General features: G+C 54.7%; 1 protein-coding gene and 1 non-coding gene across 2 annotated transcripts; both read left to right on the top strand.

Moving 5' to 3' along the window:
• Positions 1 to 909: 909 nt before the first annotated feature.
• Positions 910 to 16,785, top strand: LOC149522837 (E3 ubiquitin-protein ligase TRIM21-like). The gene is made up of 6 exons (XM_089771101.1): positions 910 to 1,344; positions 3,216 to 3,311; positions 6,379 to 6,609; positions 8,845 to 8,867; positions 8,966 to 9,066; positions 16,092 to 16,785. Exons 1-6 carry the CDS (start codon positions 925 to 927, stop codon positions 16,649 to 16,651), a joined length of 1,431 nt encoding a protein of 476 aa, XP_089627227.1. The 5' UTR covers positions 910 to 924; the 3' UTR covers positions 16,652 to 16,785.
• Positions 16,786 to 21,361: 4,576 nt separating this feature from the next.
• TRNAS-GCU (transfer RNA serine (anticodon GCU)) lies at positions 21,362 to 21,443 on the top strand. Its single transcript has one exon. It is a non-coding gene; the product is annotated as a tRNA-Ser (tRNA).
• Positions 21,444 to 22,783: the final 1,340 nt, after the last annotated feature.

Genomic DNA, 22,783 nt, shown 5'->3' with positions numbered 1-22,783 from the left:
TTTCTTCACAAAACACACAGCCAACCTGTGGAACTCCTTGCCAGGGGATTTTGTGAAAGTCAAAACAATTACAAGGCTCAAAAAAGAGCGAAATAAGTTCATGAAGGAAAAGTTCATTAATGGCTATTAGTCAGGATGGGCAAGGAAGCAACAGAGTCTGAGTGTCTCTCTCTTCTTTGTATCAGAAGTTGGGAATAAGTGATAGGATCACTTAGGCTGTGTCTACACTGGTACAATCTTGAGCAAAAACAGCCGCTCTTGCGCAAAAACTTGCTGCCTGTCTACACTGGTGGGGCGTTCTTGTGCAAGTAAACTGGCATTCTAATGTATGAAATCAGGGCTTCTTGCGCCAGAACTCTGATGCTCCCTCTCAGGAATAAGCCCTTTTGCACAACTGTTCTTGCGCAAGAGGCCAGCGTAGACAGGCAACATGAATTTCTTGCACGAGAAGCCCCTATGGCTAAAATGGCCATCAGAGCTTTCTTGCACAAGAGAGCATCTACACTGGCATGGATGCTCTTGCACAAAAGCACATGCCAGTGTAGACGCTCTCTTCTGGAAGAGTTTTTGCACAAGAACTCTTCCGCAAAAGAGTTTTTGTGTGAGAATGAGCCAGTGTAGATGTAGCCTTAGTGATTCCCTGTTCTGTTCACTCCTCTGGGGCACTTGGCACCGGCCACTGTGGGCAGACAGGACACTGGGCTAGATCCAGTCTAGCTGTCTTATCTCCAGTGTACTGCAAATCTTTCAGAAAGGCATCTAAGCACAATCTAAAAGATTGAAGTGATGACAAATTCTGCCATTTCCCTTGAGAAGCTGTTCCCATGGTTTGTTATCCTCACTGGTGAAATGTCACCTGATTTGCAGTGAAAGTGCAACTCCTTACATGAAACTGATCACTGAAACACTTACATTCCCACAGCCATGGGCTCTGCCCAGTCTCTGAGGCAGATGCTGGAAGAGGTGACCTGTCCCACCTGTCAGGGTTACTTCAAAGATCCAGTGAGCACAGACTGCGGACACAACTTCTGCCGGGTTTGTATCACACAGCACTATGAAAAACGGGCAATGGAAAGAGGAGTTTTGTGTCCACAGTGCAGGAAAAATATCAACAAAGAGAATTTCCATACCAACATGGAGCTTTCTACTATGGTGAAAAATATCCCGCAGTTAGGAATAAAACTTAAGGACCTAAAAAAGCAGGCAGGCTGTAGGCAGCACGAGAACAAAGTGAAGCTGTTTTGTGAAGAGGATGGTGAGGTGATCTGTCAGGTTTGTGATAAAACCCAGGAACACAGATTTCACACGTTGACGCCGGTCAAGGAGGCTGCGCAGGAATATAAGGTAGGAAACATTATTTCCTTAAATATATCTTAGACACTTTGTGTGTGTGTCTGTCTGTCCATGAGTCCATCTGTCCATTTGCGAGTCCATTTGTTCAAGAACTTCTCAATAGTAAGAGCTAGGCTGACCAGGATACGCTTTCCTCCTGTTCTGACTTAAAGCAAGGCCAGCATTTGGTTCTGCCAGGACAATGGGATGTGCCTTGAATCGGATTGTTTTCCACAACATGGAAAGGGAGGGGTCTGACAGTAGGGACAGTTAGACTCTGCAGTGATCACTGGGAGCATGGAGGACAGCTACACTGCAGAGTGGCCACAGGATGCAGCCACACCAGCAAGAGTGGCCAGCTGTGGCCAGAGCTCTCCATATTGCTAGCCGCAGGTAAGTGGCCCCCTGCCACCAAACAGCCTTCAGCAAAGAGTGAGGAGTCACCAGGCACAGCTGGATGTGACTGTCATCTGGCAGGTAGAACAAAAGGTTTATTAGTTCAGAGATACAGTGTAGAACAGGCTTGTTAGCACAGGACCAGGAGCAGTCAGTACAGGCCACCTTGGGGAGAAGGGGGCCCAGAGCCAAGGGCCCTGCCCGTCAAGGCCACCAGAACCACTCAGAAACTTGTCTTCTGCTCCAGTCAGTCCTGTTCCCACCCCCCACCCACTCCCTCGCCTTTCTCCAGATTCCTGAGCAAAGGTGTCACCTGGTCACACATCCCTTCCTGGCTTAGATGACAGAAATCATCAGCTGTTGTGTATGTGCAGGAGGCTGTCACACCAAAAATCCCACCGCCCTCTCACTATTGTTGCAGTGCCCAGGGAAATTGAGGCCCACACACAGGGTTACTACAGGACAGTAGAACTCACATAACAAAGAGAACAGGGCAAATACAATCCCCATTTCGTCACGCCCTTCCCCAAGGAGCTGCAGGGCTGACACACACAGACCTGTTGTCCCCCTGAGGGTCAGCCAAAGCTGAGGTCAGAACGCTAGGCCTGGCAGAGCTGGCTGTGTAGTCCTGACCCCTCCCCCCTGCAGGAATCAGGGGGCCAAGCATCTGCAGCTCTGTCCTTGCTGCCACAGGCAGCCTGGTCGTCCCCCTGAGACCTTCCACCTTCATGCCTTGAGCCCTCTGGCCTGAGTCCCCCACTCTGCACCCTCCCAATTCTCCCAGCCCTAACACCTGCCCTGAACCCTTCCACACCTCTCCTCCCCTTGTCATGACTCCTGCCTCCCCAGCCCATCTGAGCTTTCATGGCCACCACACTACTTCTACTCCCTGACGTGGCCCTCAAGTCAAAAAGTTCTCCCAGCCTGGCTTAGAGCCCTCTCCTGGGAGGTCAGGTTGGAACTGGGGTCTCCTTTCCCATCCTCGGGCAGGAAGGGGTGAACTTAACCTACCTCTCTCCCATCCCAGGTGGGTGTTCCAGCCATCGGGCTAAAAGTCACAAATCAGGGGCTCCTCCAGCTCTTCTGTGTGGAGTCAGCAGCCTCTAGCTCATTCCCCCAAGACACAGCCCCGGTCCAACTGCCTGGGTCCCGGAGACACTTCTGGTAGAGACAGGCGCCTCCCTGCAACCTTGCGTTGGGTGTCTGTCTCCCTGAGGGGGTGGGGCTTAGGATTCCTACATAAACACTTCCTATTGGCTAGTTTAGGCAGCTCCCTCCCCAATATGCTGGGTTTTGTGAATCTCAGTCTAAGGTGCCCAGCTCTTCCCGTGCATTGTACAGGGAGCCTGGCCCCTAGCTCAGGCACTGTGGGTCACAGTGTATTCCCAGAGGTGTTGGAGGGGCTTATAAGCTAGGCATTGTTACACTGAGTGTTGCAGAGTCTGACTCCGGCCAGCAGAATCCCCCAGCCTTTGTTTTCCTCACAGGGGAAACTCCAGAAAGACATGGAGCTGCTGAAGAAAGCAAGAGGGGAGATTTCAAAGCTGGAATCCGTGGAGCAGAATAAGCCCAAAGACTGGGAAGTAAGTGTCTGAGGTTTGGGTTAATCTTTCAAACATAGGCAACACCAGCACAATACTGAAACAAATAATGATGAGGAATGAGGAGGGGAATAGAAGTGTTCTGCTGGCAGATCTTCATGACACTTACCAGTAACGGGCTGAGAATGCAAATGAGGCCCAGACAAATCCAGATTTTATGTATCTGCATTTCTGCTGCAGCAGCCCCTTCTAGAGCAAGCTGGACCGTCCTAGAAACACCTAGGGAGGTAGAGGCTGGACTCTGTGATGTCTCACAGCTTGTGTCAGCATTGCACTAAGGTTAATCCATGCTGCCAGTCTGGTGGAGTTGATTTTACATGGACTCTGCTCACTGGGACAGCCCTACTCTCACTCACACCAGCTTCACACGACCATAGCCCCATGAGCATGGACAGGCTTGCTCCTGATGCTCACTGGGTCAGTGAGTGGGGCAATTAGCCCTAGTGAGTCCCATGGAATTACACACATTTCCGGAGAAGCCTTTCTGCACCCGACGTAAGGCTGGGACACCAATTCAGTTTAAAGCACCATTCAAAGTGCTCTCCAAGACTCAGGCCAGCTCAGACTGGTTTGGGAATTGCTGTGTGTGTTGAGGGAAGAAACCAGCCTGTTTGGGGCCAATGGAGACTGCAACCCCCACCCTATATGATGACTGGTTCCATGCAGAAATACTTCTCTTCGTTTGTTTTCAACCTGCTACCTATTCATTTCATGTGCTGACCCCTCATTCTTGTATTCTCTTCTTTACTCGCTTTCTCCACACACATCATGATTCTATAGACCTCTATCATATCCCACATGGATTGTCTCTGCCAAACTGAAAAGCCCTAGTCTTATTAATCTCTTCTCATACATAAGCTTTCCTTGCACCTAATCATGTTTGTTGTCCTTTCCTGCACCTTTTCCAATTCCAAGATCTCTTTTCTAAGACGAGATGACCACATCTGCATGCAGTGTTGAAAACGTGGTGTACCATGGATTTATATGAAGACAAAGGGATAGTTTCTGTCTTATTATGTATCCCTTTCTTGTTAATGGTTTTGTGTTTCCTGATGAATACTTACTGAAATGAAAGGGTGAGCAGTGGAGTTGCTTTTCCCCACATATGAGTTTTGGATCTGCAGTATCACGTGGGGGACAGAGTTAAGGATGTAATGGTTACTTGAAGGTGACTGTGGTCCAGCTCCTCAAAGGCACTTGGAAGTTACCACACCAAAGCTTTAGGTTCTTGGAAAATCACTGGCTTAGTATTTTCTGCTCCCTGTATAACGAATGGTAGTAGGATGGTGCCTCTCATCTCTTGTAAAGGGCAGAAGGGATGGGAACATGGGAATCCCTCACTTCTCAGGAGAGTCAGGGGGAGAAGGAAAGTCTCTTCTGTTGAAATGGCTCCACTGATACATGCACAGTCCTTGGGCCAGCATGTATAAGAGAATAGGGGTATGTCTACACTACCCCGCTAGTTTGAACTAGCGGGGTAATGTATGCATACCGCACTTGCTAATGAAGCCCGGGATTTGAATTTCCCGGGCTTCATTAGCATAAAGCCGGCGCCGCCATTTTTAAAAGCCGGCTAGTGAGAACCCCGTGCCGCGCGGCTACACACGGCACGGGCTAGATAGTTCGGACTAGCTAGCTATTCCGAACTATCTGTACACCTCATTCCACGAGGCGTACAGATAGTTCGGACTAGCTAGCTATTCCGAACTATCTAGCCCCTGCCACGTGTAGCCGCGCGGCACGGGGTTCGCACTAGCCGGCTTTTAAAAATGGCGGCGCTGGCTTTATGCTAATGAAGCCCGGGAAATTCAAATCCCGGGCTTCATTAGCAAGTGCGGTATGCATACATTACCCTGCTAGTTCGAACTAGCGGGGTAGTGTAGACGTACCCTGGGTTCTTTGTCTCACAGCTGGGGTATCCACCTAGGAAGCGGAGGAGGCAGAATCCAGTCCCTCTATGTCAGAGATCACAAACCAGTAGGTCGGGATCCACTGGTAGATCTTGGAGCCTCTGACAGGTGATCCTGATGGTTTGGCCAAGAGGCTGTCAAGTGCCAGCACTTCAGCTGCCCCTCCCGCACTTCTGAGCACCTCTTGCCCGTTGCCTTGGAGCTGTTCCCTCCTGCTTACTCTGCAGGGCAGGGGAAGGGAGAGGAGGGTCACTGATGTCAGGGTGCCCCTCTCCCACCCTGTGTTCTATCTCCAGAGAATGGACAGGGTGGGGGGAGGGGTACAGAGCTTGGGATAGAGAGAGTTTGAGGGCTGCTTTTGAGAGTGGAGCAGGGCCAGAGCAGTAGTGAGCCTGCCTCAGCCCCACTGCACCACCACCCAGGAACCACCTGTAGTAAGCAGTGTCCAGCTGGAGACTGTATTCCAAACCCTGGCCCCAGTCATGAGCCCCCTCCTGCACCCCAATCCCCTGCCCTAGCCCTGAGCCCCTGGGACCCAAACTCCCTCCCAGAGCCAGTACCCTGAACCTGATTCTGCACCCCAACTCCCTGCCCCAGGCTCAGATCAGAGCCCCTCCCACACTCCAATTCCCTTAGCCCAAGACAAGAGCATGCACCCCAACCCTCTCCTCTTCCTCTGCCTGGTGAAAGGAAGAGAGGCTGGGGTAAGGAGAGAGGGGCCATTGAGGGATAGCTCTTGGTTCTGCCACAAGGGCAGGGGGCTGGAGTTGATGACTTTCAAGATCCCCTTCAGTTCTATGTGATCGGCAGGCCTTGACAAACTGTACAATCTACTTGCTTGTGACTTTCCCAATTATCACTGCTAATATCATTAGCTCACAGACATTAGCCTTCCACCCTCGATTCTGAAATTTGATTTGTCCTTTTTGTATGTGTTCACTTTTTTTTATTGTATCCCTTTGGTATATATGGTTGTGACAATTTTCTTCCACAATTTGATCTGAGGAAGTGGGTCTGGCCCACGAAAGCTCATCACCTAATAAACCATCTTGTTAGTCTTTAAAGTGCTACATAATCCTGTATTTTGTTTCATAAATCTGCTGATAGTTGTGGGTTTGTGTGTATTTTATTCCCTAAAGGAGAAAGTGGAATGTCAGAGACAGCGAATTTTGTCTGAATTTAACAAGCTGCACACGCTGCTGAGGGAGGAGGAGCAGCTACTTCTGAAGAGGCTGGTGGAGGAGAAGAGAGAGACTCTGCAGAGATTACAGGAAAATGTCACCAAACTCTCACAGCAAAGCGTTTCTCTGCAACAACTGATTGTAGAGATCGAGAGGAAGTGTCAGCAGCCAGCCACTGAGCTGCTGCAGGTGAGTTATATGGAGTTCTCCTTTAGTTTCAATTTTCAACAGCCAAGGAAACAAATAGACTCCCATCTCCTGCCCATATTACCATTATTATTTACTGATTGACTATGTCTGTAGTGTCACAGATTCACACAGAACTGCAGTCCATTTTAGCAATGTTTAGGCCAAGAGGTTTGCATTTGGCTCCATAAAGTTAAGAACCTCAGGATAGAATGAGGTAAAAAACTTAAGTGATTTAGGAGACCACATATAATTTTTAGGACTGACTTTGGGCCAGATTTTCAGCAGTATTTAGGTTCCAAGAGAAGTAAATAGGCACCTCATGAGATTTGCAAACAACACATAGATTAGGCACTAGGTCCACTGACTCATTTTATTGTTCTTATCCAGTAGCCCCTGCCATGAACCGGATGCTTTCCAGTACCCAGAGAGACATGGCCCTGCCCCTACAAAGGAGCAATCAACAGGTGGACTATGGGCCAAATCTGGACAGCCAGATGATTTTGAAAGGAAACTGAAATATTTTTATACTTATTATCATGATGGGGTTGGGATGTTATTTTCCCTGGAATCTGGACTTTGACTAAGGAATTGAGCCCCCTAAAAGATTAGCCAGTCAGTGTTCCTAAGTTCTTACTTGGTGCTCATCCCCAAGGTATCAGAGCACCTCCCAATGTCAAATGCAGCTGTCAAGACAAAGGGTAACTCTTCCTACCAGTCAGCAGTAGGGATGTCAACGTGGAGTTGAGAACATGATGAGCCTGGGCTTGTCTGTTAATCTTACTGACTACCTGTGTTCCACCATCCCAGCTGCCTTTTAAGCCAGCTCCCCATGAACCCCAGAACCCATGGAGCTGCCTGCCCCTGGAAAGAGAGGCAGCAGTGAGGAGCGCGAGGGGGACAGATGGGAGCTGGTACATGCAGGATGAAGCTCTCAAGCCAGCTCCCTGTGCATTTCGGCTCACATGAGCCACTTGCCCCTGCGCTGCAGCCTCTCTATTGGAGGCAGCAGCTGGGGGGGACAGGTGGGAGCTAGTACGCATGGGGAACAGACTTTTAAGCCAGCTTTCTTCTCATGTTGTCTCCTGGGAGCTGCCTGCCCTTTCCCCATTCTGCTGTCTCTATTGGACATAGCATTGGGGGTGGGGAGCACAGGGGATGCTGCTCTGTGGGATGCTGATGCAGCCTCTGTCTGCAGGGATCCTTAAATAATAGGCTGCTTCAACAGATGTGGAGCAGCTATTTTGAGGCGTTACTGACAGTGCTTCTTTTGTTAAAAAAAAAAAAAAAAAGTGCCAGTTTTCCCCTAGAAAACTGGGATGGGGCCGGTATTGCCCTTTTAAGAGATGCAGCCCCTTTAAGACACATGGCCCAGCTGACTATCGGATGTTTGTGCACGGACGTGCCGGTACGCTCTGTTCTTTCCAGGGAAGATCTGACTGAAAGTACAAGTACTGTGTTTGGAGGTGCCAGTACTGCGTACTGGACAGTACCGTCACAAAAAAAGGACTGACTACCAGTATCCCGAAATAGCTCCGCAGTGTAGATGTAGCCTTTGAAGCCTTTTGAGGCAAGATTTACTATCGCTTTTTTGCTGTACAGTTGCTGTGTAACACTCCCATAAGCATGAGTTAGACTGTGGCTTTTTCTAATCTTGGTATTTATTTTGACAGCTCAGCACAGTATCTGGAACATCTGCACCATATTTCTGGGAAAAATTAATTTTTTCTTATTGTTGTTTGCAAATAGTTACTGTACCGTTTAGTGACCCAGTATATCCTCCCCTGGTACCATTAGTAACTGCTGCATCATGCACAAGACACTTCTCTGGGGCTGAAATTGTGCATTAGCACCTTTGGAACCATACATCATGCAGCATGTATTTAGGTAATTAGGTAACGGTAACTGCATGATGTATGGTTCCAAAGGTAGGAAGAAAAATTGTTCTCCTTGGCCTCTGAGGGCAGGACAAGAAGCAATGGGCTGAAACTCTAGCAAGGGAGGTTTAGGTTGGACATTAGGAAAAAGTTTCCTGCCTGTCAGGGTAGTCAAACTCTGGAATAAGTTGCCTAGGGAGGTTGTGGAATCTCCATCTCTGGAGAGATTTAAGAGCAGGTGCTTGGTCCTGCCTAGGGCAGGGGACTGGACTTGATGACCTCCTAAGGTCTCTTCCAGTTCTGAGATTCTACCTGTGAACTGTATGCAACTAATTCTGTTATTTGCTCTCTGTCTCCCCAGGATGTCAAGGGCACGCTGGCCAGGTGAGATGCCATGTTCTGTTGCCATCTATTCCTGTCAAGCCCACTGAAGTGGGGCCTATGCTGAGCGTCTGAGCACTAACAGGCTGTGTTCTCCTTAGGAGTGAGCAGGTGAGGCGGCAGGACTCAGAGCTCAGTGCTGCTGAACTGAAGGTTGCATACAGAGTCCCCGGCATGCTAGAAATGCTGAGGGAATTCACAGGTAAGGAAGCACTCACAGCCAGGGCTCTCTGGCTTTTCCTGTCTGCCACCAGGAAATCACCCATGTCCTCCCCATTCCTCAATCCATGTGCCAGCCCCCCTCCCCCTTCCTGGGCTCTTTCAGCCAAAGGTACCACCTGTGTGGTGACATACAGACCAACACATTAACACTGGGCCCCTGTGGGAAAGGGGCACTTGCCTTTGATAATTTAACACTGAAAACGTCTCTGAAGAGACTGGCCCAAAGGCCGGGCCTGAGTCCTGCTTTCCTTGCTACCCATTGTACCCAGTACTAGAAACTCTCCCTGCCCCACAGTGACCCCTCTGTCAGCATCCACAGTTCTTGTAGGCAGCATCCTGTTATGTGTCAAAACAAATTAACCCCAGGAGGGGTCCTTCTACCAGGTCCAAAATAGGTTCCCACAGTCCTGGGGCCAACCTCCCCCAGGCAAGATGTCTCTAGTTGCCTGGTACTCCCCTGTTGTGAGAAAGCAGCCAGTCTCCCCACTCTTGCGGGCAGTCCCATCTCCTGTACCCATCTTGCCCACAGTCTTGGCAACATCCTCTGTACCACTGTTTATGGTGGGTGAGGGTCAAGTCCCTGCCCCCCTCAGTGTGATGTGCTGGGTACCCAGGGCTGTTCCTGGCCCTCCAGTAACCTGCTTGGCAGATCAAATGTCCCACAAGCTGGAAGGTGTCTGGGCCATATTGCTCTGTCAGCCTCCTTGGCGGGAGTGGGTGTTTGTTCTGCAGCATTAAACACGGATGTGTAGAGAGTGGGAGTGGAACCTAGGTTTGAACCTCCCCTCCTGCTGCAGTCCCTGGGCTTCAGAGCCCCCTCTCCAGCCTGAGCTGGAAGGTCTCTGGCTATTTTTGTGCTGTAGTGGGAGCCTGACACACTTTGGTCTGCCCCCTTCCCTGACTCTGGGATGTGCTGCCCGGCTGTGTAGCTGAACCTGCTGTGCCTGGGGTGAGAGCCCACAGCGTGTCTGCCCCAGACTTGGGCAGGGAGACCCAGAGGCAGGCTGGGGCAGTCATAGCTGGAGATATCTGCCCCCCTGGGACTCTGGGGGGGGGAGGGCTCTGTGGCCAGTGCCCGCGCTGGGAGACGCCGGGGCAGCGGCAGAGGGTCTGTGCCGCTCGCAGGGCCCAGGGGACACGTCGCTCTGGGCAGAGAGTTCAGGCTGGAGCCGAGTCTCCACTGGCAGCCGGGTCTGTGGGCTGAGATCAGGGCTGGGAGGATTTTCCTGGCCAGGGCACATTTCACAGTCGCTCTGGAGTGTCCCAGCTGGTGCCCTGAGCCCGGCCTGCCCATCACCACGAGGGGCTGGGGCTGGGGACAGTCCCTCCCTGCCGGTCACTGGGGCCTGGGCGCCTCAGCTGCTCAGGCAGGTTTGCAGAGGGGCTGGGCAATCGGGTGCTAATGGTTCATCGGCAGAACAATTCGATTTGGGGTCCAGTGAAACTGCTCCCGGCCCCAGGCTGAGTTTGCTGGCGAGTGTCCATGGACAGAGCCAGGTGCCGCCGCTTCCCTTCCAGCCTGTAGCCCAGGGGCGGGGACCCAGCTGGGAGCCCCAGGTCCCTTCCCTGTGTGGGGCGGGGCAGGGATGGGAATGTGGGTCCCCCTGGTTGGGGGTGGGGGTTGGAACTGCTCGGTTCTGGGGGTCTGACCTAGGGTCCCTCAGTCTGTCCTACTGCAGATGCTCCCTATGCCTAAACACGGCCCTGGGCAGAGCGTGGGGGTGAGACTCGCTCTGCTGCCCAGTGGGGCGGCCCCACCTGGGAGCCCAGAGTCCAGCCCCCAGCCCCAGTGACCTGCAGTTACTGACCCATAACTCAGTGAGAGGAGGAGCACGGCCCCGGCACAGCAGCATCTGAGGCCGTGGGAGCCGGGTTCCCTTGCACCGATGCACCTGCCTCCGTGCAAACCCCCAGTGCAGCCACGTGGGTGTGAACTGGGACTGGCCCCAGGGCAGCTTCTCTCAATAGGAGGGGGAGGAAGTGGGGAATTGCCTCTCCCATCCCCACTGCCCTCATTAGCAACAGCCCATTGGCTTATGTTTACATCCCCCTCGCATCCTCCGCCTCCCTGCCCCTCCTAGGAGCCCTCAGGGAGGGACTGGGCCGGGAAAGTGGAGGCCTGCCCCCCCTCCCCCATCTGTCCTTACGCTCCATCCCTCAATCCCCCTGGCACCTGCCCTTCCCCTCCACACACCCTCCTGGTGCCTCCCCCTTCCCTCACTGCCCCCCCAATGCTTGCCCCCTGCCTCCTTCTCCTCTGTGCCCACCCCCTCACCGCCCTCTGCCCCAGTTCTCCTCATGCCCCTCTGCACCCTCACATGTGACTGGCCCCACCCCCCATCTTCCTTCTTTCACCCCCTCTGCCCCGGCACCCACTGCTCCCTCCCCTCCCCCTTCCTTTTGTCTGCCCCTCCCTTCCCCCTTCTCTCCCCTGGCACCTGCCCCTCCCCCTGCCCTCTGGTGCCCTCCCTTCCCTTGCCCCCTTCAACCTTCAATAGCTGCTTCACACCTGGCCTCTTGTTGGCCCTGGTGCCTGCCCCACTCCAGGCTGCACCCCTGAGCCCCGGCACCTGTCCCACCCCTTGTGCCCTCTAGCCCCTGGCATCTGCCCCACCTAGGCCTCAGCATGAACCCTTCCCTCACATCCCCATCCCCTTTCACCTTCCCCTTGGTTCTGCCCCTCCCCTCCCCTCCCGACACCTGCACCCTCCCCTTCCCCAAACCACTGATGCCAGCCCCTTTGTGCTCCCCTCCCCTGGCCCCGTAGGCCCGTCTCTACCCACGGCTTGCCCGGTGCAAGTCCCTGCCCTTGGCTCCCTTTGAGCCCCCTGCTGCTTGCCCCTTCCCCTCCCTCCTTCTCTAGCTCATTGGCACCCTCCCCTCCCCTCTGGGTCCTGCCCCTCCACTCACTTTTCCTCTGACCCCCTTGTTCCCTCCCTTCTCCTCACCCAACTCTCTGCCCCCCTGTGCTCCCCTGTTCCCTGGTCCCCACTCTGCCCCCTGGCACCTGCCCCTCTGCTCTCTGCCCTGCTTGTCACTGCCCCTCTGCTCAGCCCCCCTCCCTCCCTCCGGGACTGCTCCTTCCCTGGCCCGTCTCTGTTTTCCTGGCACCTGCCCCTCATGCCCCTCCCCCCTTAATGACAACTCTCCCCTTGCTGCCCTTTTGCCCCCTTGTGTCTACCCCCCATTTCCCTCTCACCTCTCTCTTTCCCCTTGTCACCTGCCCCGCCTCCCACTCCCTCCTTGCCCCTGGGGCCACGTGAGGCCTGGAGGATGCTGGCAGGTGAGGAGAACGTGAGTCAGGAAGTGTCATTTCCCCTACACTGCACACAGGGGCCAGGGGCACCCAGTGACGTGACCAGGCAGCGAGACTGACCCACACAAAGGCAGCATTTCCTCATGCAGCGCAGTCGGCCGGCGGGGCTCTGCCGGGGGTGGGGTGAAGGCCAAAGTGACAGCATGGTCAGAAAGGGCAAGATCCATTCACGGAGGGTCGCTCCGTCCCCGGCTCTGAGCCAGGGTGGGCAGGGATGCACCAGCCTGATCTGAGTTTCCCCAGTGTGTGCGCCGGACGCTGGGAGTGGGCGACAGGGCAGGGATCACTAGACGGTTCCCTCCTCTGCTCATTCCCTCTGGCTGCTCCAGGTGCTGCCGTGGCAGGAGGCAGGACACTGGGCAGAGGGACCAGGGGTCTGGCCCAATAGGGCTGGTTTTGCATAAATATTAATTATAATAATCATGACATAGTCAACACAGAAACTCCCCCAGACACTGGCCTGTCGCGCTAGTGATGTCGTGACACAACAACCTTGGCAATTAATAGATTTTAAAAGTCCTGGTCTCCTAGGAAACGTGTTTTTCTATCTGGTTCCCAGGCACAAAGCAGAGTGCTGGAGTGAAGTTCCTGACACACAGTCCCACAGACCCATGTTCTGGCTGCTGCTGTTTGCTGCGCTACTGTTCCCTCTACTGCTCTGTCCCCAATGGCCTGGCCCCGGCACATTCTGGTGCCCACCCCACCCCATGCCCTGGGCCGGTCCCACCAGCTCTGAGTGATGGCAGCTCTGAGTGGAGAACCTCGCGGCTAGGGCAGGCTGGGCTGCCCCCCTGCCGCCCATCCACCCTGCTCACTGTCCCCAGCAGGGCTCAGCCCTGAGAGCTCTGTGACTGCAGCTCCAGCCATCACTGAACCAAGCCAAAGGCTCCGTCTGGCCCAGGCAGCTCTGTCTGCGCAGGAGAGAGGGGCCGGCAAACCCCTGGGCCACCCGCCCTCTGCTCACCAGCCCCCGGCAGCCCCACCCTGCTCCCCAGTTCAGGTGTCTGGCGGTGGTCAGGGCTTAACCTGTCACCGGAAAGGGGCCAGGCTCCAGCACGTTTGTTATTTTCCCAACTGATGGGCCCAGCCCAGAGGTCTCAGAGGGGCCAATTGATTCTGTATCTTAAAAAACCCTCAAAAACCACCGAGTGTGCCTGTAGCACCTGAGAAACCAACAACAATCCAGTCGTCTCTCTGTTAGGATGTGGGCGCTGCAGGACTTTGTAAGCCCAGAAGTGCCAGGGCTGGGAACGGACGAGCCCAGAGAGGCCGGGGCTCAGCCCCAGCACAGATTCGGTGCTGAGGGTCCCTCCCCAAGGCAGGCCCAGCCCAGCTCTGCTGCTGCCCGTCACTCAGACACTAAAAGGGTCCCAACATTTCCTGACCCCACAGGGCACCTCAGTGGTTTGTGCCCAGCCCCAGGCAGAACGGATCCCGGGCAGCCCAGCTCTGTGGGCCGGGCCCCAGGCAGGGCAGGCGTGTCCCTGGCAATACAGGCTGGGCCTGGCATCATCCCAATCCGGCTCCTCACAAGCTGTTGCGGGGGAGGGCTCCCTCAGGCCCTGTTTACACACTAGTGAGTCGGCCAGGGCCGCCGGACCAGCTCCACCACCACAGACAGCAGCCGGGAGAGGCTGTCACACCCACCCTGCGCTCTCAGGGGAGATTCGGGAGCAGCCCAGCAGATCAGCAGAGCGTTCGCATGGCCACAGCCCGTGTGTCTCCTGGGTGCGCCGCAGTGCACGTCATAAAATGTATTCCGCACACGGCTAGGAACAGTTGGAGGAAGCACTGGTGTACACCCCCCAGGGTCCTAGGGAAACCCTGGCTGGAACCTGCCCCTCCCCTCACCCCCCTCTGTCCTCATCGTTCCTGTTCCTCTTGCCCCCATTGCCTCCCTTCTGTCCCTCTCATCTGCCCCTCCCCTTCCCTCTGCCAGCATCAGTCTGTCCCCTCCCTCCCCCACTCCGACACCTTCCCACCCCTCCCCCGCTCCTCCTGCCCTATCCCTTCACTGTCTCCCCCTTGACTCCTGTTAGCCCTGGTGCCTGCCCCTCCCCTGCCCCATTGCTGCCAGCCCACCTGCTCCTCCTCTCCCCCTGCCTTTAACCCCTCCCCCTCTCTAGCCCCCTGGCACCCACCCTTCCCACCCAGTGAGAATAAAACCTTCTCTCCCCCCATCTGCCCTGGTGCCTTCCCCATCCCTGTCCCCCGGCATTTGTCTCTCCCCCACTCTGCCCTTCTTGCTTCCCCTTTCTCCTCCTGCCCTGCCCCACTTCCCTCAGCATAAGCCCCTTTCCTCTCCCCCACCCCCACCTGGGTACCTGCCCCCTCCCCTCACATTTCCACCACCTTCCCCTTAGTTCTCCTCTGTCCCTCTCCCTCTGCCCCCAGATCCTGCATCCCTCATTCCCCTCTAGCCCCTGGTACCAGCCCCTCTGGTCACTGCTCCTCTGCCTCCCTGAGGCCCCTCTCTGCCTTCACCTCCGTCAGAATCACAGAACTGGCAGGGACCTCGAGAGTCATCGAGTCCAGTCCCCGGCCCTCACAGCAGGACCAAGCACCATCCAGACCATCCCTGACAGGTGTGTGTCCAACCTGCTCTTCAATATCTCCAGGGATGGAGACTCCACAACCCCCCCCAGGCAACTTATTCCAGTGTCTCACCACCCGGACAGGCAGGAAGTTTTTCCTAATGTCCAACCTAAACCTCCCTGCTGCAGTTTAAGCCCCTTGCTGCTTGTCCTGCCCTCAGAGGCCAAGGAGAACAATTTATCTCCCTCCTCCTTGTGACATCCTTTTAGATACTTGAAAACTGCTCTCATGTCCCCTCTCAGTCTGCTCCTTTCCAAACCAAACAAGCCCAATTCCTCCAGCCTCCCCTCCTAGCTCATGTTCTCTCGACCTTTCATCGTTCTTGTTGCTCTTCTCTGGACCTTCTCCAATTTCTCCACCTCTCTCCTGAAATGTGGGGCCCAGAACTGGACACACGACTCCAGCTGAGGCCTGATCAGCGCAGAGCAGAGCGGAAGGACGACTCCTCGTGTCTTGCTCACAGCGCTCCTGGGAATCTGCCTCCCTGGTGCCTGCTCTTCCCTCTGCCCCTCGGCCTGCCTAGGGTCTCCTCCCTGGGCCCCCCTTTGGGTCCTGTGGTGTAGGCCCCACCCCATCTCTGCCGCACTGGTGCCCACATCTCCTCCCCCCTCTGCCTCCCTAGCACCTGCCCTTCCCCACACCCCTCTGTCTGCCCCCCTGTGCCCCTCTGCTCCCTTCCTCCCCCTCTGCCCCCTGGTGTCCGCCCCTCCCCCTGCCCTCCTTGCATCTGCCCCTCCACTCAGCCCCCCAGGGGACTGCCCCTTCCCTCACCCCTCTGTGGCCTTGTGCCTGCTCCTCTTGCCCCACATTGGGCCTGTGGTGGCTCCTTCCCCTCTGCCCCATCATCTGCCCCTCCCCCTTCCTCTCCCAGCATTACCCTGCCCCTCCCCCCACTGCCAGCTTGCCGCCCCTCCCCCGCTCCTCCCGCCCTTTTCCCGCTCTGTGTCTCCTCAGTGGCAGAAGGGCCCTGACCCCCCTCAGGCAATAACCCCCCCCCCCGCACAGCGATTAACGGGGGGGGGGCAGGTTAATTTTCCGCTGACCCCAGGGACCCGCCCCTGCCCCCGGCCCTGACTCTGTGACTCTCTCCCCAGTGGACGTGACGCTGGATCCAGACACGGCAAATCGCTACCTCGTCCTGTCTGAGGATCGGAAACGTGTGAGAGACGGAGACACGCGCCAGGATCTGCCCGACACCCCCGAGAGATTTGAGAACTATCCCATTGTCCTGGGCGCCGAGGGGTTCGCGGGCAGGAGGCGTTACTGGGAGGTGGGGGTGGGAGACAAGACAGGCTGGGGCCTGGGGGTTTGCAGGGAATCTGTGAGCAGGAAGGGGATAGTCACACTCTCACCTAAGAACGGATACTGGGTCGTGTGGCTGAGGGACGGGGGATACGAGGCCGGCACCTCCCCCTCCACCCCCCTCCCCGTGAGCGCCAGGCCCAGCCGGGTGGGGGTTTTCCTGGACTACGAGGCGGGCGAGGTCTCGTTTTACAATGTGACTGACGGGTCCCATCTCTTCACCTTCACCGACACCTTCTCCGGGACGCTGCGCCCTTTCTTCTGTCCCGGTCTCAACGCCGGGGGCACCAACGCGGCTCCCCTGACCATCTGCCCGGTGCCGGCCCAGGCCGGAGGGAATCCCTGCCCCTGACAGTGACCCCGCGGCACCGACCGGCCCCTCCCAGCGCTGCGGCTCTTCCCCCGGGGCAGGGCCGGTTACTGCAGGTACCTGGATGTTTTGTGCCAACCGGTCACTGCCCCTTTCCCTTTGCAAATGGAGCCTCCAGTGGAAAACCGGACACCTGGCAGCCCAGCCCAGGCTGGGGATGGGACCCCCTGGTTGGAAGGAGCCCAGGCTGCTTTTCCCCCTGACCCAGGTTTGCTCCACCCCAGCACAGGGTGAGGCTGGTACAAAACACAGCCAGACAGCGGGTGGGGTTTGCTGCCCTCACCTTGCCCCGTCCCCTACCCCAGATGGGGAGGAAGGAGACTTTCACTCCTGTCAGAGTTTTCTACAGCTGTGAAATCTCAGTGTCAAATATGAAAGAAAAAACGTTTTCTAATTTAGAAACTTGTTATTGTAACAAGGTGTCAGCACAAGAACCTTTTCTTTTACAGTTCAACAGCTTTTTATTAAAAATCTATTTTTAGAAATGGAATTTTTGACCTTTTTCTTCCCTTACAGCTATATCGATGTTTGACTTATTTACAGGGCATTGTGTGTATGTCAGCTGTGGCACTTCAAGCAATCCGAAACATTTCTGTGAACACAATTCGTTATGGCATTGTCAGACTGTCATGAATCGACCCACCGTCTCCCCCCCTCATCTCTGGCTCCTTGAGGTGGGAGCCGGACCAGCTCGAGTTCACAGCCCTTTGTGGGGCAGAGTGGGGGGTCTCCGGACCCCGACCCAAGCGTGGCTCTTGGCGGTAGCAGGGGTGTGTGTACCCCAAACACACCTGCTCTCGGGGTTCATGGCCCGCCCTGGGCTGCTTCCACTCCGCCGGCGTTACGACCCGGCGTCTCTCTTCTCCTCCCCTCCTATTGTCCCGTCCTCCCTCTCCTCCCGCGGTCCTCGTTCGTGTCTTCCCCCTTCCTTGATGTCCCGTCCTCCCTCCCCCCGTCGTTCCCAGGCTCCCCCCACTTCCGAGTTTTCCTCCCGGTCCTGTCCACGCGCGCCCGTGACATCAGCGTCACTCCCGGGCGCACGCTGATGACGCGCCTCTTCCCCGGCGTCCGGCACCCGCGGACCCTTCGCCCTGGCCCGTACCTTGCGCCGCTGGTGAGTGGCGGGGTTGCTTCACCCCGTCACACAGACTGTTCAGTGACAATGTCCATGTGTCATAACCAGCGCAGTGACACGTGTGCAGCTGCTCCCTCACTCTCTTGCCCTGACCAGCTCTTTCTAGAAAGCAGGGCTCATACACCCCATACTGTGCTGCACCTTTGAACATTCACAGGTGAAAAAAACATAGAATGAATTAACCAATCTCATTAGATTCACGTGATTTTATAATATTCTTTGAATTTCTGGCTGCATAAACTCCTGCAATTTTCAACTGTCTAGCTACAGATCTCTGGTAATCAAGATATGGCCCCTCCCTGCCTGCTCTTGCATCAATTAACACTGCTTTGTCCTCAACCTCACATCCTGCCTTCCTCTCCATAGAAATCTCTGCTGCAATATCCTGTTTAGTTTATTTTTCTATAGAAATATTATTCGCAGCCAGCGTGCATTGATTTCAGTGCAGTGTTGGGCTCTTCATGTCCTTGGTTATAAAGACACAACAAATGCAGTTTGGTAAAGAAATAGAGAAGGGATTCTTTTACCGAGTCACAACAAATTAACTTAATTGTATTAAAGATGCTGGCACATAATGACTCCTAACATGGAGTGTGGTGAAGTTTGCTTTCTTCCCAGCCACAGATCAATGGAAAAGATCACAGTTTTGTTTGTCATACCTTTAGGGGATGTCTGCACAGCAGCGTTATTTCAGAATAACTGACTTTATTTCGAAATAACAACATGCGCATTGCAACAGCGAGCCGTTACTTCGAAGTAATGTCGAGCAGGAGGGGCCGTGTCTCTTGTGGCGGTGGTTTGCTAGGCCAGTGTGGACACCCCGGGCGTTAGAGGGGTGGGATCCTATAATCTGTGCAATCACGGGCCAGGGTAGATGTGGCAGAGCTGGTTATTGCGAAGGCCACAAAGAGATTTATGTGTCCTCGGAACACGTGTCCTGCACTCGAAGGGATTCTCTACCCTGGCTGAGGGACAGCACTGAAAAGTGCCGGGCAGCGTTCCCTCTAAGGTGTGCACCTGCACAGCCGCGCACAAAAAATTCTCCACCCACCTCCCTCCCTCCTCCACAGAGGTGAGTGGCGCATGCTCTCGCGGGCGGGGGCTGCTGTGGCCCTCGTGGTGGGGGGTAGGGGGAAATGGGGGGGCCTGGTCCAGAGACTGAGGCCTACATTGAGGTCACATGGTAGCAACATGCTCCGGCCATGTGGTGAGGGGCCAGGGCCCAGCTGGGGCTTGCTGGGGGGCTAGTGCCTGCTGCGTGGTGGGGAGGTTTGCTCTGGTGGGGAGCCAGGGGCTGCTGCATGGAGGTGTGGGGGGTGCTGCTCCAGTGAGGAGCCAAGGGCTGCCGCATGGCGGGGGGCTGGGGCCTGCTCTGATGGGGGCCCAGGGCATACCACATGGTGGGGGTGGGAGGTGTTTCTCAGGCAGGGAGCCAGGACATGCTGCATGGTGAGGGGGTTACTCTGGGGTGGGGCTGGGGAAACCAGGGTCTGCCACAGGGCGGGGGAGCTACTCAGGTGGGGAGCCAGGGCTTGCTGTGTGGTGAGGGCTACTCTGGCGGGCGGGGGAGCCAGGGCCTGCTGTGGCCACATAGTGAGGGGAAGGGGGGGGGAAGCCAGGGCCCACTCTGGCAGTCAGGGCCCTGGTCCAGTGGCTGGAGGCCTGTGCTGAGGCCACGTGTTGTGGGGCACAGGGCCGGCTTTAGGAAGTGGGGGGCCCAATTCGAATAGTTTTGGCAGGGCCCCACCACCCAGAATTTTTTGTAGAGCAAAAAAAAAAAGGACACAACCACACCCAAATATCACATCAGAAGTAGATCTGACCAAAATGTATATCAATATAGTTGAACATTTTCAAAAAAAAAATGCCATCCTTTATGATGCAAAATTTTACACAAAATTAAATCAGTTGCCTTAAGTGTAGGTCAAATATTTTCAATTGCAAACTCTCCAATCTTTTCAATAAAGTTTAAAGTTTGATTTTTAAAAAGTTACCAGAGAGTGTTGCAGTTTTCTGTTACATTGATTTACCTTTTAAATAGCAAAAATGGAGTCTGTTAAGAAAGTGTCAGTTCTGTGGTCAAATTCCAGTCCTTAGTTATTTCAGCACCAATGATTTCACTAGGTAATATGGTACCTCACTGCGTCCTTTGCACTGCCCTTTAACACATATTGCCTGCATGTTGAGTCCAAGGTCAGTCTACACAAGATTTTATCAATGGTTTTTGCTCAAGCAATCACTGAGACAAGACAAGGACTCTCAATTGATTCTAGTCAGCTCTGCCTTTAAACAAGGTGGCTGCGTCTAGACTGGCATGATTTTGCGGAAATGCTTTTAACGGAAAAGTTTTTCCTTTAAAAGTATTTCCGCAAGAGAGCGTCTAGATTGGCACGGGTGCCTTTGCGCAAAAAGTGCTTTTGCGCAAAAGCATCCGTGGCCAGTCTAGACGCGATTTTGCGCAAGAAATCCCCGATCACCATTTTGCGAATTGGGACTTTCTTACGCAAAAAATTCCTTCCCTGTCTACACTGGCCCTCTTGCGCAAGTATTATTTAAATCGCCGCTTCATTTTCCTATGTCGGGTAGCCTAACCTACATGCCTCTGATGACAGAGGCATGTAGTCTAGACGTACCCTGGCACAAGAGCCTCTTCCACAACAATGGGGGCTCATTAGATATGCAAATGAGGTTCACCCGCTCCGTTGCCCACTTGCCACTGCTCCTACCGGCTGCCCGCCAGCCACTCCCTCCAGCCACGCCATCCATGCTGCTGTGGGTGCCAGTGTCTCACCACACTGTGAAATCAGACCAGAGACGGACACTGTCAGTAAACACTCATATCAGAAACGCTCCTGTGAATGCTGGGCCCACCAGAGCCGTGTGCCGCTGCCATCTGCCCGCACCATGGACATCTTCCCATTGCAGAGAGCACGCCGAGCCAGACTTTGACTAGACACCCCTCTCTGGGCACCCAGGGACTACATCTACGCTGCAGGCTTCTTGCTCAAGAATGGCCGTTCTTGCGCAAAAACTTGAGGAGCATCTACACTGAATGCACGTTCTTATGCAAGTAAATTTACGGAAAAACGTAGGAAAAGAGGGCTTCTTGCGCAAAAGTTATTCCTCTCCCCATGAGGAATAATCTCTTGTGCAAGAGCTCTTGCACAAGAAGGTAGTATGAATGGGCAACAGGGGTTTTTTGTGCAAGAAACCCCTATGGTTAAAATGGCCATCAGAGCTTTCTTGCCCAAGAGAGCGTGCACTCTGCCACAGACATTCTTGTGCAAAAACACATGGCACTGTGGGCATGCTCTTGCACAGGACGTTTTGCACAAGAACTTCTACACAAAACAGTTCTTGTGTAATAGCCTGCAGGGTAGATGTAGCCAAGGGGTGTTTGGGTTTGTTACCAGCACTGAGCTTTGTATAACAGCCCAGGGAACATAGTGAAAAGCCAAAACCTTCCAGCCCTGGGTGTCCCTGGCCAGTCACTGACTGGCACAAAGGTTCCTGGCAATGCTGGCTTTGGGTAATTGGTAACAAATCCCAGTAGCTCAGATGAGGTGGCTGAGTGGTTAAGGCGATGGACTACTAATCCATTGTGCTCTGCACACATGGGTTCAAATCCCATCCTCATTGGATGTTTTCAGCCCTTCCTCTTGCTTCTCCCAGCTCTCTCTTCAGTTCAGTGCCAGCCCCTCCTGTAACCCTGCCTGCCCCAGCCCCTCCCACTGCAGCCTGGGGAAAGGGGAAATCTCCACAGAGACACTCCCAGATGGGACCCTCAATCCCTTCTGCCCTCAAGGGGAAACCTCACAAAGGAGATTCCAGGCAGCCAGGCCATGGGGGTCTCTGAGATGCCCCAGCCTGTCCCACCTGGCTGTTGCCATGGTCCCTCTGTGAGGTCACTGCCTCCCAACCAATGAGCTGAGGTGCTGCACAAGGCCCTTGTGATGTCACTGCTACCTCCCAGGGCTCATGTCCTGCCCCTGGCCAGCCCCTTGTCATGTGTGAACTGCTCCCCCTCTGCCCCGTCACTCAGGGCTGGTTCTGGGGCTCATGCAGGGAACATCAGAGGCTGCTCAGGGGGCCACATTGCTAGGCCAGGGGCCCTCATGTGGGGCTGTGAGTGTTGCTGTCCCTGCTGTACAGACAGGGCCATAGAGCCTCAGGAGGCTGCAGCGGTGGGAGACACTTCCCTGGTTTCGGGAGGGAGACGAGATGTCAAGGCCCATGACTTGGAGCCAGCTGCCAAGTCAAAAGCTGATTTTCAGAGGGGTGTGATCAGCTCTTCCTGTGTATCTGGCTCCTTCAAAGGGGCTTCATTAGGAGCTAAAAGTTGAAGAAGGGCCATTTAGAAGGGTGAATTTCTTTCCCTGGAAGTCTTTGCTGTGTGCCACAGTGACCTAATGGACAAGGCACTGGCCTCCTAAATCAGGGATTGTGGGTTCTAGTCCCACCTGGGGTGATAGTTTCCTTTCATTAACAAGGATTTTGCGTTTCTCTGAAATAGTTGGCAAGGATGCTCTGCAGTTACTGTCTCCTTCTCTGCAGAAGCTATCCAGACCCCTCACTAGCTAATGCTGGTGTTAGCTGCGGATCTGGTTGCTGAAACCCCAGGTATTCAAAGTCAGAATGAAGGGGCACATTTTACTCTAGAAGGCCCAGGAGTGACAGCCAGAGGGAGGTGGCTATAGCAGAGCAGGGTCTGTCTGGAGACAAAGAGGAGTCTGAGGATGAGAAGGCCCATGAGAGGTAGAGACTCCAGAGCAGTGGGGTGGGTAGGGGGCTAGTTATTTGGTCTGGCAAAAGGACAGAAAATCCCCAGGCCCTGAGCATGGTGCGGGCGAGGCCCATGGGGCAGTTTGCCTGGTAGGGTTCGGGGCCTAGAGAAGCTGTGAAGCTCTGCGAGTGGATAAGGTCCCTGGCTGAGCTGCACCACCAACCTTGTGTGCGACTCAAACTGTCCCACGTCCCCT

This window comes from Pelodiscus sinensis, chromosome 19 (genome assembly GCF_052426305.1).
Source record: "Pelodiscus sinensis isolate ZL-2025 chromosome 19, ASM5242630v1, whole genome shotgun sequence".
NCBI classification, from domain to species: domain Eukaryota; kingdom Metazoa; phylum Chordata; order Testudines; family Trionychidae; genus Pelodiscus; species Pelodiscus sinensis.
This window is presented reverse-complemented; position numbering and strand designations above follow the sequence as displayed.

Bases quoted from the DNA above. Each gene is read 5' to 3' on its own strand.
- LOC149522837 (XM_089771101.1), top strand. From the start codon at position 925: ATGGGCTCTGCCCAGTCTCTGAGGCAGATGCTGGAAGAGGTGACCTGT. The intron at 3,312-6,378 runs GTAAGTGTCTGA...TATTCCCTAAAG, and splicing joins ATAAGCCCAAAGACTGGGAA to GAGAAAGTGGAATGTCAGAG. The intron at 9,067-16,091 runs GTAAGGAAGCAC...CTCTCTCCCCAG, and splicing joins AATGCTGAGGGAATTCACAG to TGGACGTGACGCTGGATCCA.